The sequence below is a fragment of the Cynocephalus volans genome, chromosome 3, assembly GCF_027409185.1.
Source record: "Cynocephalus volans isolate mCynVol1 chromosome 3, mCynVol1.pri, whole genome shotgun sequence".
Taxonomy (NCBI): domain Eukaryota; kingdom Metazoa; phylum Chordata; class Mammalia; order Dermoptera; family Cynocephalidae; genus Cynocephalus; species Cynocephalus volans.
Window position 1 is genome coordinate 70,642,404 of NC_084462.1, and position 16,241 is coordinate 70,658,644.

The 16,241-nt window shown below is 43.1% G+C and overlaps 1 protein-coding gene across 1 annotated transcript in view; it reads right to left on the reverse strand.

Annotated features, from left to right (window-relative positions):
* The window catches only part of PAQR5 (progestin and adipoQ receptor family member 5), a 60,823-nt gene that overhangs the window by 19,147 nt on the left and 25,435 nt on the right, over positions 1 to 16,241 (reverse strand). Inside the window, exons 2-3 of the mRNA XM_063090030.1 lie at positions 1,332 to 1,399; positions 917 to 1,044 (exon numbers count right to left, since the gene is read on the reverse strand). Coding sequence (XP_062946100.1) covers positions 917 to 1,044; positions 1,332 to 1,399 — 196 coding nt within the window. The remainder of the gene's footprint in view (positions 1 to 916; positions 1,045 to 1,331; positions 1,400 to 16,241) is intronic.

The window sequence follows — 16,241 nt, forward strand, 5'->3', positions numbered from 1 at the left end:
GCACACTCTGGGATCCCTGCTACGCTCTTGGCATCTCGACATGATTGGAAGGGTGTCCAGAGACTGGCCTGTGCCACAGCTCTGCTGTGTGATGTAAGGAAGCCACCCCATCTCTGGGCTGTGTCTATGTCAGCCAGTGGTGGTCTGAGTGGGACAGTGGCCTGGATGACCTCTGAGTCCTTCCAGCTGTGACACACTGTGGTTTGATGTTTTGACCCTGTCTCCACTCTCCACTCATTAAGTAAAGGCATGAAGTGTGTGAAGTTGGTCATCAGTGCTCCCCTTTCTCAGCAAGGCCCCCCTTTGCCTTCCTGGCCACTGCCATTTCTGCACACACACGTCCCAGAGCCTTGCTCTTAGCTAATTCTGTTAAAGTGCTGCCTGACCAAGTACCTCCCAGACCTGTGGTTCCTAGGATGATTTTGAAGCACCCACAGCTCTGTGCCCAGTGCCTTTACCAATGTCTTCTCCCCACATCCTCACAGCAACCCTAGGAAAGGTGCCCACTATTGCCAGCTTTGCAGGTGGGATGATGTGAAGCTCAGAGAGGTTAAGTGACTCACTCAAGTCAGTGACATTTTAACCAGAGCTTCTGGACTCAGAAAGCCTACAAGACTGAAGGAGATAAAGCTAAATGCTATCAAATCAGGCACTGGAGCAGGGGAGCAGGGAAGCCTAGGGGAGCAGTTGGGAGCTCCTCAAATCCCACCACAATCCATGCCCTAAAGCTCATCCCCATGGCAGATCCAACATCTCCCCCCTCAACCACACACTCACCTCACACCCATGCACCCGTGGGGGATCCCCAAGTCCCAGCACAGAATCTCAGCCCTCCCAACCCTAGCTGTGTTTTAAAGAAGCCCTGGTGCCCAGGGCTCCTGAATCAGATGGGCTGGTCAAGGGAGCTGGAAGGTACCAGAAGGGCAGCAAGTGAGTCCAGATGTTGAGGGTCTCATTGGTCATTTGAAAAAGGCTGAGGATACAGGCAGTGGCAGAACTCCGTGGGTGCCGGTAGCCAAAGAGGATGCCCTGCTCATGGAATACCTGCAGAGGGAAGAAAAATGGGCACCCAGGTGAGACAAGAGGGTGGCACGAAGGTCTCAGGAGGAATATCTCTGACAGGATCGAGTTTTCTCCCAGGCTGTGCACTGTGATCCCAGAACACTTGACCCCCAAGTCCTTGATCTGTCAAGCGGCTCCTCCAAGAAGACCCCAGCCAGCTGGAGGAGAGAATTCAAGGGCCAGGCTCCCTCTGGGACCCAGCCTTATCTCTGCATTCCTGGACGCACTTACACTTGGCATGGATATTGCCTAAGAACCCGTTTTCGCACCCTCTGCCTGGGGCCTACAGCCCGGTCTTTGGACGCCTTTGTGGTTGGCTGACATATGTGCTGTTTGTCTGAGCCGGCAAGCCCCAGATGTCAGGGGCTGGTGGGAAAATCTCTGCAGAAGGTCTCCCCAGTGCCAGGATATATTCACCAAGGCACTTCATAAAGGCCTTTTGATGATGAGGACCATGATGCTGATGTCTGGGCAGCAAGAAGAGGAGGAGGCTGGCCTGCTTGTAGCAGAGCCCGCACAAACCACCCCCACCCCACACAGCCCACTCAGCAAGACCCCCCTCCAAAATACCCTCAATGAAACACTTGGATTGATCAGGTAAAATAGGGGTTGTCAACCTCTCTGGAGTATTATATATCTATTAAAAATGGTAACTGAGAAGACAATGAGGCCAGAGGGACAGAAGCTCAGGATGCAATATTAAGTGCAGAAAAGAGAAATATAAACTGTATTCCTACCGTGATGATAAGAACTATAGAAACTTAAGTACACATGGTGGGGCCAAGGCTGGCAGGAATATAGAAGAGTGAAGAATTTAATTTCTCGAAGTCGTAGGATTGCAGGAGATATTTTTTCCCTTTGTGTTAATTTAGACCAATCAATCCTGACACTGTTCACACGTTGGGCCGGATAATTCTTGGCTGGGAGGGGCTGGCCTGTGCATGGTTTAGCAGCACCCATGGCCTCTACCTACCAGATGCCAGTAGCCCACACCGGGTCTGCACCCTTCCCCCAGGTTGTGACAACCAAAAATGTCTCCAGATGTTGCCAAATGTCCCCAGTTAAGAACGACTGATTTAGACGAATGTTGTTATAACCTTTGAGAGGTGAATTATAAGTGAGTAGGTCATTGAGGCAAATAATAACAATCACTGTTAGCGATCACAATATGAATCAGGTCACAAACAATTTTAAAGCTTCCCCCATGGTTTTCTAGGACTGTGCGAAGAACAGAAGGCTGGTAGAATTCCAATCTAGCCACCCATCTCTCATTTGGGTTACCAACTTCTCAGGTAAGAGAAGTTCTGCATTAAAAAATAAAGCAGTATCTAACACAGCTCGTGCTATCTTTAGAGGTTCCAAGTCAAGAGATCCTATTGAACTTTGGAGAAAGTGAGTGGATACCAGAGTAAAGAGTCAAATCCAGGTCCCTGAGGTGCCGTGTGACCTTGAGCTGGGCCACAGGTCTCAGTGCCTCAGTGTCCTTACCTGTAAAATGGGAGTTAGCTAGCTGGATGGTCAGAATGTTCCCTTCCAGCAGTGGCTCCAAGTTTTAGAGAACTCTTAGTTCAATTCTGGCTAAAACTGGTCAACGAGGCAGGAAGAGAGAAATGAAGTTGGTTCACGGTCGAATGAAGAAATACTATTTGAATTAGGTTTGGGTCTTAGGTAATTAAAGCGATTTGTTCCAGTTTTTGATTCACCATTCAATTCTGCTGACATCCCCAGTTTATGGTGGACAGATTCCTATAACGGGCAGCAGGAATCTTGCCTTGCAGATTCCCACCCCACCGGGGCTGATGACAAGGAGATGAATGAGCCCACAGCCTTCAGCCTTTGGTCCACCAAAGCGGGAGGAGGCGCGTGCTGGGTGGGCTTTTGGAAAGAGGTCCTGCAAAAATCTGGCCCCCTGGAGCCTCTCACTGTGTCTATCATTCTATCTTTCAAGTTTCAATTTTTCTTTTTAATTTTTTAAAAAATTAATTAAAGCACTGGCTGCTTGTTAAAATGCAGACTCTAGAAAGGAGCAATTACTACTAACTATTCAGTCCTTCATATGAATTAATTTAGCAGGTCCTGTGTAACAGGAGATCTTGTGACAAGGGGCAGGTGAGAGAAGAAACTTCACAGAGCTCTGGGCATGTGACGGTGTGTGGCCCACAGGGAGGAGGCCGGGCGGAGCTGCAGGGCAGACCAAACACAGTGGCAGCCACAGTGGGCAATGGCTGGATGGGCACTGGAGGAAGAGACCACTCACATTTGCCCAGGGTGACATAGGATATGACTACTCTCCTTCTGTCTTTGGATCCTGGCATTCTGGTGGGCAAAAGTGGGGGACTGACATAGTCAAAACCCAGACAGGAACAGAGGTGCTGGAAAATCCATAAACTGGATAACCTGACCACATTTAGGAATCTGGCCCCAGACTTGGGAAGGATATTTTGCCACCAATGCCAGGGGTAGGCCCAGATTAAAAGAATCTGCCTCCATGTGACCTGCTATTCTGACCCTAGACATGGATGAGAAGCCCAACGTTAATCATGCTATAAATAGGGGCAGGATTTAAAGCAACCCCTCCAAAATTATGACAGATGGATAAAGGACGAATAAAGGAAAAGGAGTCCCTCTATCCCAAGACAGTGATGTTCCAACCTGGAATAAGAAGATTGACCTGCCCCTGCCCTCCCCACCTTAAAGCTCTGTCTACTGGACCACATGGCGAGTTCTCTGGTGTGCTCCTGCTCTGAGCTGCTCTGAGCACAGGAAAGGAGATGAGTTCTTTCCATCTTCCCACTCTAGCCTTAGCAAAGTGATTTGCGACGAGTTGATCTTTTACACATGCTCCATACATCTAAACGACAAATTAAACATTTGAAAACGATTTTATATTCCAAACCCAGTTTGACCCCAAAGGCAAATTACAAGCATTGCCTCAACACTGTGCAGCTCGACCTCATTTCTAAGCATCCCCAAGTAAGCAGGCACCTGCTCATTTGCACAGCGGAATTGATTTGTAGGACTCTACCTTGCATCCCTTGTGGCAGGCTGGGCAACTTAGAGTGAAATGAAATCAAATTGTGGGCAGCCTATTATTTAGAAGTGAGAACCCCCAGGCACTCAGGGTGGAAGGGCACAGCAGCGAGTTTTTCCTTTTAGCACCTGCTATGGGCTCAGCATCCGGGAAGGATCCCTTGCATGACCTCCCTGCGCACCTGCTAGCTGGTGCCTGAAATTCCACCGCGACAATTTTAAACCTTTGGTATTTCTAGCTATTAAACTGCAAATCACCTGGGGAAAATAATTGGGCATTTCTGGCCAGCAGTAAATAAGAGTTGATTTTTATAACAGGAAAAGAGAAGAGGCAGAGAGGGGTGGGGAGGCAGGCAGACACTATTAATACGGACTCTGCATTTCCTGTCCAAATCTCATTAAACCTGCACAACCTCCTTGAGAGGAAGAGCCTTTCATTGTCCTAATTTTGCAGAAAAGGAAAGTGAGGCCTGGGGAGGTTAGGGTGTGTATCCAAGTTCCCAGTAGTGGAAACAAAGCTGAAACTTCAATGCAAATATCAGACTCCTTTTCCCCAGCCTCTCATGCTCTGTCACGCGTTACTGCTGCCAACAAGGGCCCTGCTGAGAAATGAAACTCTCATCCCTTGGCCTGTGGTGTGACTCTGGACCATCCCATACTTCTTTGAGCCTCAGTTGCTTCTTCTTTAAAGTGCTCTTATGGACTGACTTCTGTCCCCCAAATCCATACAATGAAGTCCTAATCCCCAGTATCTCAGAATGTAACCATATTTGGAGATAAGGTCTTTAAGAGGTGGTTAAATTAAAATGAGGCCGTTAGAGTGGGTCCTAATCCAATCTGACCAGTGTCCTCATAAGAAGAGGACATCAGAACTCACAGAGAGACACCAGGGGCAGGTATGCATAGAGAGATGACCATCTGTGAACCACGGAGAGAGGAATCAGGAAGAAACAACTCTGCCGACACCCTGATCTCAGACTTCCAGTCTCTAGAACTACAAAAAAGTAATTTTCTGTTGTTTAAGCTAGCCAGTCTATGGCATTTTATTATGGCAGCCCTAGCAAACTAATACAAATTGAGAGGTTGGAGGACAAAGTCTTTAAGCCAGCATCTCTCAAACTTTCTTCTGAGGTGTCTGCAGACCACCTGGGGATCTTATTGCAATCTGGTGACCTTGGTGAGAGTCTGCATTTCTAACAAGCTCCTGCCTTGGCTCTGTGCTGTCACCTCCCTGCCCAGAATCCAGTTTGCCAAGAAGTTCCCTCTAAGTGAGAGGGACAAGACGAACACAAAGCCAGTGGGAACAACAACCAGTGGGGAGTCTGGTAAGGTGTTTATGGGCAGAAGGCAGGGGGAGAATGGGCAGGGAAGGGGGAAGCCCATGAATTGCAGCATCAGTTACAAGCTGTCATTTAGTGAGTGCCTGAAGTGTGCCTGGCACCAGGTTGGACAATAAGCCAATGTCTCTTGCAGGACGATGCTCAGTCCCAGCAGGAGAGAACACTTAGGTTCTCAATTAAAAGAACATAAAACATCACTTGCACACAACGCACATGCAATTACTAGACACTTAAATAGGTTAAATTAATATCCAACCATTGCTGGTATTATACAATTACAGATAAATGTCAATTTAGAACATTGGTGTGATCTTCTCTAAAAAAAATACATGTGCAATATTCAGTCAAGCATAAATATGTTTTTCATACATGCAGCATAATATTTACAGAAGACAATTGTAAATTTCTTCTGCCCGAACACATAAGATGGATAAAAAGTGATGAAACAAATCAGCAATATCAAGGATGGAGGATCCAAAGGATATGGTAATTTAATGGACAATAAAACGAAAAAAAGGATACATAAAATGTTTTTAAAAATTAAACATTATTCAGTTCAGGTAGCGTGTACCAGAAGAAAAAGTCCATTAAATGACCAGCATTATAGAGAGTGTTGACCTACAGAAGAAGAAAGTGAGGAAGTTTAAATAGTGGAGCATTCCATTGGTTTTGCATTTGCTGTAAAAGTACAGTTTTTGACTTAAGAACTAGGAAACCTATTTTCAATTTTAGGCATTGATTGAAAAAGCTGCCACGGGCAAGCTTGTGATAACAGTGTAACCTGGCTGGTGAGTCTGTAGTGGCTCTCCAAAGATGTCGACATCCTAATTGCCAGAATCTGTGAACATGTTCAGTTACACAGCAAAGGGGCATTAATGTCACAGGTGGAATTAAAGCTGCTAATCAGTTGACCTTAAAATAGGGAAATTATCTGGATGGGTCCAGTGTAATCACAAAGTCCTTAAAAGTGGTAGAGGAAGGCAGAAGAGGAGGCTCAGAGGTAGATGTGACTATAGAAGGTCAGAGAGATGCAATATTGTTGGCTTTGACAATGGAGGAAGTGGGCCAGGAACCAAGGAATGCGGGCGGCCTCTAGAAGCTGGAAAAGCAAAGGAAACAACTCCTCCCCGGCAGCCTCCACCAACACCCTGATGGTGGCCCAGTGAAACCCATATCAGACTTCTAACCTACAGAACTATAAGATAATCTATTTATCTCTCTCTCTCTTTTTTTTTTTTTTTTTTTTGAGCCACCAAATTTGTGGTAATCTATTACAGTAGTAACAGAAAACTAATATAAGGTCAGAATTTAACCAAAACTACAAAAGCATTCTTAATGCTGGGTATGGTGACACATGGTTTGAACTGCTTACTAACTGATGACATTCTTTGGAACAATTCAAAAATTACATATGATATTCTCTGAATCTCCCTCAATATGGGACATGTTGCTGACACACATATCAAATTTGATCTTAAACTACTATTTGTGTTCGTTTTGGTGGCTGGCTGGTAAGGGGATCCGAACACTTGACCTTTTTGTTAATAAGCACCACATAAACTACTCTTATTCACCCAATAAAAATACCAAATAAATGTTATTAAACACTTAGATTTGATTTAAACAAGATAAAGATGACTGGGAAAAAATCAATGAAACAGAAGATCCTCAAATACACAGCGAATTCTGTCTTTGGTGAGAAATGATATTAACTTTGAATTTGAGCTTTCAATGAATATTTGTTATCAGATATTGGTAGCAAAAGCATACAAAAACTCTCGGTTTGGCTATTTCACTTTTAAAGGGATTAAAATACATGGAGTATTTATTATTTTAAATACGTATAGGATTTTTCCAAACCAAAGGAGCCACATGTAATAACAAAAGTAACATTCCAATAAAATAAAATTGAAAAAAGCAAAAATGTCTGAGACTATAATAGAGAAGATTCACATACAAATCCTAAAATTAATTTCTGTGGAGATTATTTTTCTGGACATTATAGACTGAGGTATAATTTTGACTGAGCAAAATCCTGCTATTTTCAGTTTTCTTTATATCTCTTTATCTTTTTTCTTAACAAAATAATCAAACAAGTACTGTATGAATCTAGCTATGGCTTTGAGAATAAAAATAGCAATATGATATGCTGACCTATACGAAATTAAAATATTTGATGAATTTTCTGCTTAATATAATTATCATATGCAGCCTAATTACAATGTCTGAACTTGATATGTAAAATTTATGATTCATTTCTGATTCTAAGTGTGGGTTTAAGAATATTTTTTGGTAACTCCAATTGTTGTAACTTAGCAGAACTAAGCAGAACTCAGCAGAAGTCTCTCCCAATTAAAATTAATTTCTTTAAAAAACTAAGAACTACAATGATTTAAGAACAGTGATCTAATTTGGCATCACTCTCAATAGAACACAAATTACGTGATAATGTTGATTACAACACTATAACTCATAATTTTGCTGAAATGAAAGCAACAAAAATAAATTTTATAGAATAAATATGTAATAATTTATGAATTACATATGTTTGTTTTATTACTCTTTCAAACATCACTAATCCATCAACATAACATCCAGACACATGCAATAATAATTAAATTCACTTGTCTTTGATATTTTATTAACTTTAGCTATATAAAAAGTCAGAGCTTTATACATATATATATATATATATATATATATATATATATATATTTTGCCATTATAAAGGGATATTTGTCGAGGTAGAATACAACCATTTTACATAATTATTTGCTAGCATCATTTGTAATTTTTAAGTTTTTAGACCTGTAGTCTGGGGCCTGCATCTATTTTTCTTTTATTTTTATTTTTTGTTTGTTTCTGTTTTTTTATTTTTTATTTTATTTTATTATTATTTTTTTTAATTTTATTTTGTCGATATACATTGTAGCTGATTATTGCTCCCCATCACCAAAACCTCCCTCCCTTCTCCCTCCCCCCCTCCCCCCCAACAATGTCCTTTCTGTTTGCTTGTTGTATCAACTTCAAATAATTGTGGTTGTTATATCTTCTTCCCCCCCCCCCCCGGTTTGTGTGTGTGTGTGTGTATGTGTGTGTGTGAATTTATATATTAATTTTTAGCTCCCACCAATAAGTGAGAACATGTGGTATTTCTCTTTCTGTGCCTGACTTGTTTCACTTAATATAATTCTCTCGAGGTCCATCCATGTTGTTGCAAATGGCAGTATTTCATTCGTTTTTATAGCTGAGTAGTATTCCAATGTGTAGATGTACCACATTTTCCGTATCCACTCATAAGATGATGGGCATTTGGGCTGGTTCCAACTCTTGGCTATTGTAAAGAGTGCTGCGATGAACATTGGGGAACAGGTATACCTTCGACTTGATGATTTCCATTCCTCTGGGTATATTCCCAACAGTGGGATGGCTGGGTCGTATGGTAGATCTATTTGCAATTGTTTAAGGAACCTCCATACCATTTTCCATAGAGGCTGCACCATTTTGCAGTCCCACCAACAATGTATGAGAGTTCCTTTTTCTCCGCAGCCTCGCCAGCATTTATCGTTCATAGTCTTTTGGATTTTAGCCATCCTAACTGGGGTTAGATGGTATCTCAATGTGGTTTTGATTTGCATTTCCCGGATGCTGAGTGATGTTGAGCATTTTTTCATATGTCTGTTGGCCATTTGGATATCTTCCTTAGAGAAATGCCTACTTAGCTCTTTTGCCCATTTTTTAATTGGGTTGCTTGTTTTCTTCTTGTAAAGTTGTTTGAGTTCCTTATATATTCTGGATATTAATCCTTTGTCAGATGTATATTTTGCAAATATTTTCTCCCACTCTGTTGGTTGTCTTTTAACTCTTTTAATTGTTTCTTTTGCTGTGCAGAAGCTTTTTAGTTTGATATAATCCCATTTGTTTATTTTTCCTTTGGTTGCCTGTGCTTTTGGGGTTGTATTCATGAAGTCTGTGCCCAGTCCTATTTCCTGAAGTGTTTCTCCTATGTTTTCTTTAAGAAGTTTTATTGTCTCAGGGTGTATATTTAAATCCTTAATCCATTTTGAGTTGATTTTAGTATACGGTGAGAGGTATGGATCTAGTTTCATTCTCCTGCATATCGATATCCAGTTATCCCAGCACCACTTGCTGAAGAGGCAGTCCCTTCCCCAGTGAATAGGCTTGGTGCCTTTGTCAAAGATCAGATGGCAGTAAGTGTGTGGGTTGATTTCTGGATTCTCTATTCTATTCCATTGGTCAGTGTGTCTGTTTTTATGCCAGTACCATACTGTTTTGGTTATTATAGCTTTGTAGTATAGCTTAAAGTCAGGTAGTGTTATGCCTCCAGCTTTATTTTTTTTGCTCAGCATTGCTTTGGCTATGCGTGGTCTTTTATTGTTCCATATAAATGTCTGAATAGTTTTTTCCATTTCTGAGAAAAATGTCTTTGGAATTTTGATGGGGATTGCATTGAATTTGTATATCACTTTGGGTAGTATGGACATTTTCACTATGTTGATTCTTCCAATCCAAGAGCATGGAATATCTTTCCATCTTCTTGTATCGTCTCTAATTTCTCTCAGCAGTGGTTTGTAGTTCTCATTATAGAGATTTTTCACCTCCTTGGTTAACTCAATTCCTAAGTATTTTATTTTTTTGGTGGCTATTGTAAATGGGCAGGCTTTCTTGATTTCTCTTTCTGCATGTTCACTATTGGAGAAAAGAAATGCTACTGATTTTTGTGTGTTGATTTTGTATCCTGCTACTGTGCTGAAATCATTTATCAATTCCAAGAGTTTTTTTGTAGAGGTTTTAGGCTGTTCGATATATAGGATCATGTCATCTGCAAACAGGGACAGTTTGACTTCATCTTTTCCAATCTGGATGCCCTTTATTTCCTTCTCTTCTCTGACTGCTCTGGCTAGTACTTCCAACACTATGTTGAATAGGAGTGGTGAGAGTGGGCATCCTTGTCTAGTTCCTGTTCTTAAAGAAAAAGCTTTAAGCTTTTCCCCATTCAGGATGATATTGGCCGTGGGTTTGGCATATATGGTTTTAATTATGTTGAGATACTTTCCCTCTATACCTAACTTATAGAGGGTCTTTGTCATGAATGAGTGCTGAACTTTATCAAATGCTTTTTCAGCATCTATAGAGATGATCATATGGTCCTTGTGTTTGAGTTTATTAATATGGTGTATCACATTTATTGATTTGCGTATGTTGAACCAACCTTGCATCCCTGGGATGAATCCCACTTGATCGTGATGAATAATTTTTCGTATGTGTTGCTGTATTCTGTTTGCTAGTATTTTAGTGAGGATTTTTGCATCTATATTCATCAAGGATATCGGCCTGTAGTTTTCTTTTTTGGTTATATCTTTACCTGGTTTTGGTATCAGGATGATGTTTGCTTCATAGAATGAGTTTGGGAGATTTGCGTCCGTTTCAATCTTTTGGAATAGTTTGTAAAGAATCGGTGTCAATTCCTCTTTGAATGTTTGGTAAAATTCTGCTGTGAATCCATCTGGTCCTGGGCTTTTCTTTGTTGGGAGCCTTCTGATAACAGCTTCAATCTCCTTTATTGTTATTGGTCTGTTCAAATTTTCTACGTCTTCACGGTTCAGTTTTGGGAGCTTGTGTGTGTCCAGAAATTTATCCATTTCCTCCAGATTTTCAAATTTGTTGGCGTATAGTTGTTTATAGTAGTCTCGAATGATTCCTTGTATTTCAGATGAATCAGTTGTAATATCGCCTTTTTCATTTCTAATTTTTGTTATTTGAGTCTTCTCTCTTCTTTTTTTTGTTAGCCATGCTAATGGTTTGTCAATTTTATTTATCTTTTCAAAAAACCAACTTTTTGATTCGTTGATCTTTTGAATTGTTTTTTGGTTTTCAATTTCATTCAGTTCTGCTCTGATCTTAATGATTTCTTTCCGTCTGCTAACTTTAGGATTGGATTGTTCTTGTTTTTCTAGTTCTTTAAGGTGAAGTGTTAGGTTGTTCACTTGCCATCTTTCCATTCTTCTGAAGTGAGCATTTAATGCGATAAATTTTCCCCTCAATACTGCTTTTTCAGTATCCCACAGGTTTTGGTATGATGTATCATTGTTTTCATTAGTTTCAATAAACTTTTTGATTTCCTGCTTGATTTCTTCTTGGACCCATATGTCATTAAGTAGAATGCTGTTTAATTTCCATGTGTTTGTATAGTTTCCAGAGTTTCGTTTGTTATTAATTTCTAGTTTTAATCCATTGTGGTCTGAGAAGATACATGGGATAATTCCAATTTTTTTGAATTTATTGAGACTTGATTTGTGACCTAATATGTGATCTATCCTGGAGAATGATCCATGTGCTGATGAGAAGAATGAACATTCTGAGGTTGTTGGGTGGAATGTTCTGTAGATATCTGCCAATTCCAATTGGTCTAGAGTCTTGTTTAGATCTTGTGTTTCTCTACTGATTCTTTGCCTAGATGATCTGTCCAATATTGACAGTGGGGTGTTCAGGTCCCCTGCTATTATGGTATTAGTGTCTATTTCCTTCTTTAGGTTTAATAGCGTTTGTTTTATAAATCTGGCTGCTCCAACATTGGGTGCGTACATATTTATGATTGTTATGTCTTCTTGATGGATCAGTCCTTTTATCATTAAGTAGTGTCCCTCATTGTCTCTTTTTATGGTTTTTAGTTTAAAGTCTATTTTGTCAGATATAAGAATAGCTACTCCAGCTCGTTTTTCTTTTCTGTTTGCATGGTAAATCTTTTTCCATCCTTTCACTCTTAGTCTGTGTGAATCTTTATGGGTGAGGTGGGTCTCTTGTAGGCAGCATATAGTTGGGTCCTGCTTTTTGATCCAGTCAGCCAGTCTGTGTCTTTTAATTGGGGAATTTAAGCCTTTAACATTAAGAGTTGTTATTGAAAGGTGTTGATTTATTCCTAGCATTTTATTGGTTGTTTGGTTGTCTTAGGTGTCTTTTGTTCCTTGCTTTCTGATTTACTGTTTGGTTTCTTTGTTTGTTGGTTCCTTAGGTTGTAGATAGTGTTTTTGTTAGCTTGTTTTCTCTTCATGAATGCCATTTTCATTGTACTAGCGGGTTTAGATTTTTCTTAGGTTTTTATGGCAGTGGTAGTTATTTTTCAGGAACCAAACCCAGTACTCCCTTGAGGATTTCTTGTAAGGGTGGTCTTGTGGTAGTGAACTCCCGCAGTTTTTGTTTGTCTGAGAAATATACTATTTGCCCCTCATTTCGGAAGGATAGCCTTGCAGGGTAGAGTATTCTTGGCTGGCAATCTTTGTCTTTTAGTATTTTGAAAATATCATCCCATTCCTTTCTAGCTTTTAGGGTTTGTGATGAAAAGTCTGATGTTAACCTGATTGGGGCTCCCTTATAGGTGATTTGACGCTTCTCTCTTGCAGCTTTTAAGATTCTCTCTTTGTCTCTGAGTTTTGCCAATTTGACTATGACATGTCTTGGAGAAGGCCTTTTTGGGTTGAATACGTTTGGAGATCGTTGAGCTTCCTGGATCTGAAGATCTGTGATTTTTCCTAAACCTGGGAAGTTTTCTGCCACTATTTTGTTGAATATGTTTTCAATGGAATCTCCATTTTCCTCCCCTTCTGGAATACCCATGACTCGGATATTTGAGCGCTTAAGGTTGTCTGATATCTCTCTCAGATTTTCTTCCATGTCCTTGATTCTTTTTTCTTTCTTTTTGTCTGCTTGTGTTATTTCAAACAGCCCATCTTCAAGTTCAGAGGTTCTCTCTTCAACTTCGACAAGCCTGCTGGTTAAACTCTCCGTTGTGTTTTTTATTTCGCTGAATAACTTCTTCAGTTCAGCAAGTTCTGCTACATTTTTTTTCAGGACATTGATTTCCTTGTATATTTCCTCTTTCAGATCCTGTATACTTTTCCTCATTTCATCATGATGTCTAGCTGAGTTTTCTTGTATCTCATTCAGTTTCCTTAGAATTATCACTCGAAATTCCTTGTCAGTTATTTCAAGGGCTTCTTGTTCTATAGGATCTAGAGTATGAGATTTATTAACTTTTGGTGGTGTACTTTCTTGATTTTTTGTATTTCTGATGTCTTTTTTTTGGTGTTTATTCATTGTGGCAGGGGGTTTCACAGTCCACCGGTTTGAGACTAATGACTAACTAGGATGTTGCTGTGGTTGCCAATTTGGTATGGCTCCCGCCGTGACTGCTCAGTTGGCCTCTAGTGTCTTGTGTGTGTGGTTGCCTCGGGTCTTGGGCTTCTCCGGGGATCCACCTTTCTGGTCAGCTTGTACTCTGCTGGGCTGGTGGATCACGTACCACAGGGTGTGTGATCTCTGTTGAGCTTTCACTTTCTGTACAGGACTTCTCCCCGTTCCGTGTGCTCTGGCCCAGGCTGTTAGATCGTGCAGTGGCGACCCCACCGGGTGTGTGGTTTCTGTCGAGTCTCCGCCTCCCTGGCCGCACGTCTCCCCCGTCTGTGCACACTGTGCTGGGCTGGGGTGTGTCTTCTGCAACCCTCGTCTATCAGCTGGGCCTTCAAGACCCTGCTCAGCACCGCCTCGCCCAGGAAGTCTACCAGGTTTCTGCTAGGCACAGACGACCGGTCTCTCTGGGTGCCTTTGTAGCACTGTGTAGATCTTTCTCGGGTCTTGTTCACCTTTGTATCCCCCCGGTATAAACCGAGTCTAGTGCCCGCCTGCAGCCTGCTCTCCGGCAGGTTCAAGCGGACCTGGGAACTCTCCTACCACACTATTCCCAACCAGAAATTCGTTAGGCTTTTTTCCAAACTGGTGGTCGCAGAGATGGTATCTGCCTCCCAGTAACAGGAAGTTTACCGGGGCCGGAGTCCAGGGTGTGGTGGAGTGACAGTCGGCCCGCCCGTACTTCCTAGCCCTCCCAACACTGGTCGGGACGCCCCACACCCCCAGCCCCGCCAGAGAACCGCGGAGGGAGTGGGAGAGGAGGCCGGCCGGCAGGGTCCGGAAAGCCCCACACCAGGCCAAGCAAATGGGCTCAGTGATGGCCGAGCAGGGCAGAGCTTCCCGCACCTGGGAAAATGGAGGCAGCACTGGGGCAGTGAGTGGTCTGGTGGCGCAGGCGGGAGCCGCGTGGGCATCCACCCCCCGAACAGAGCTGTGCCAGGGATCACTCACAGTGCTGTGCCAGGTCGGGCGCTCGCTCTGTCTCTGGTTTGTTGCCTTCCGTGTTCTCGGCGCTGCCGCCTCGGGCTGTTCAGTCGCGGCGCCACTCGGGCGCTCCCAGGAATCTTCTTTAATGCCGGCCTGAAACCTCGAATCCTGAATAGGGCAGCTGGCCGCCTTCAGTGTGGCCCCAGCCTCCGGGATCCTGGCTGCATCCACAGCAGCCCTGGCGCCGTGTTCCCTGTTTCAAGACTCGCTTTTGCAGCTAAGAATCAGTTCTTTTCCTGCTCCACACTTCAAAGCTGTTGCCTGTAAATGAGGCAGCCTCTCCTGCCGGGGGCAAAGTGGCGTTGAGCCCCCACGACCGGCCAGCAGCAGCAGTCCTCCCTTAAGAGATGGCCAGAGGAAGGTCCACAAGTTTCCCAGCTGCCTGAGGCCCAGTGGCCACCTTTTCCACCTCAGCTACTCCGCGCCAGCCGCCGCAGCCGCCGCCATCTTGAAACTCCGGCCTGCATCTATTTTTCTGATCAGACCCAGCATGTCAGGGGCAGGTCTGGTTTCATTTGATTATTGTGAGAGCATTGCCAGGTACAGGTTGTCGAGCCTATTTTACAGAGGAGAGAACTGAAGCTCAGTAAGATGAAGTTTCTAAGGCCATAATAAAAAGTAGAAACACGATGCAAAGCCTAGTCTGTTGGATTGCTAAGCCCATGTGTGCTTTACTGTATCCAGCCAGTAGAACTAAGGATTGCTACAAACATACCTTATGGAGACTTCCAGTCAAGATGGTGGAATAGATGGTCCCCAGCATCACAAATCAACCAATTTACAACTACAAAAAAGCAACAACAGCCAAACTGGGGCCTCTAGAACTCAGAGGAAGAGGAGGAAAGACCTACAGTGTGCACGAGGGCAGCAGAAGCCACAATGAGAGAAAGAAAGAACCACTCCAACCATTTAGAGCCCTGGCCACTTCCACACTGGAGCTGCTGAGCGCATGGAGCAGACACTGGCAAAAGCCGCAGCTGTGCCCTTCAGATGAAGTTGCTTGGAGGTAGCAGGGGAGAAAAGCTCTTTTGTGGACCCCAGGCCAGCAAGACCACTAACAAGGTTCCTGTGGACCCACATAGGAGCAAAGAGCCACCACAACTGAAAAAAAGGAGCCACTCAGAGGCTGGTGAGTCATTGCAAGGAACCAGCATACAGCCTGTCCCTTGAGAAGTGTTCGGACCATGGGTGGTGGGGGAGACAGGCCCACTGGGAGAACACTGGGGCACAGCAAGGACAGCTGATCTGCACCCCAATCAGCACAGGACCACTCAGTGGAGACTGGTCAGGAATATAGAACTGCAGGGGATGCAGTTTGCTGAAAAGACTCAGGCCCAGACTGGAGTTTCTACAAAACCCAGGGGCACTGGATCTCACTAGAGCCAGAAGTACCTATGAAGTCAACCATTAAAACCTGAGCAGCAAGGGCCGGCCCGTGGCTCACTTGGGAGAGTGTGGTGCTGATAACATCAAGGCCACGGGTTCGGATCCCTATGTAGGGATGGCCAGTTAGCTCAGTTGGGAGAGTGTGGTGCTGACAACACCAAGACAAGGGTTAAGATCCCCTTACCGGTTATCTTAAAAAAGAAAAAAGTCTGAGCTGCACAGAAAGCCTTC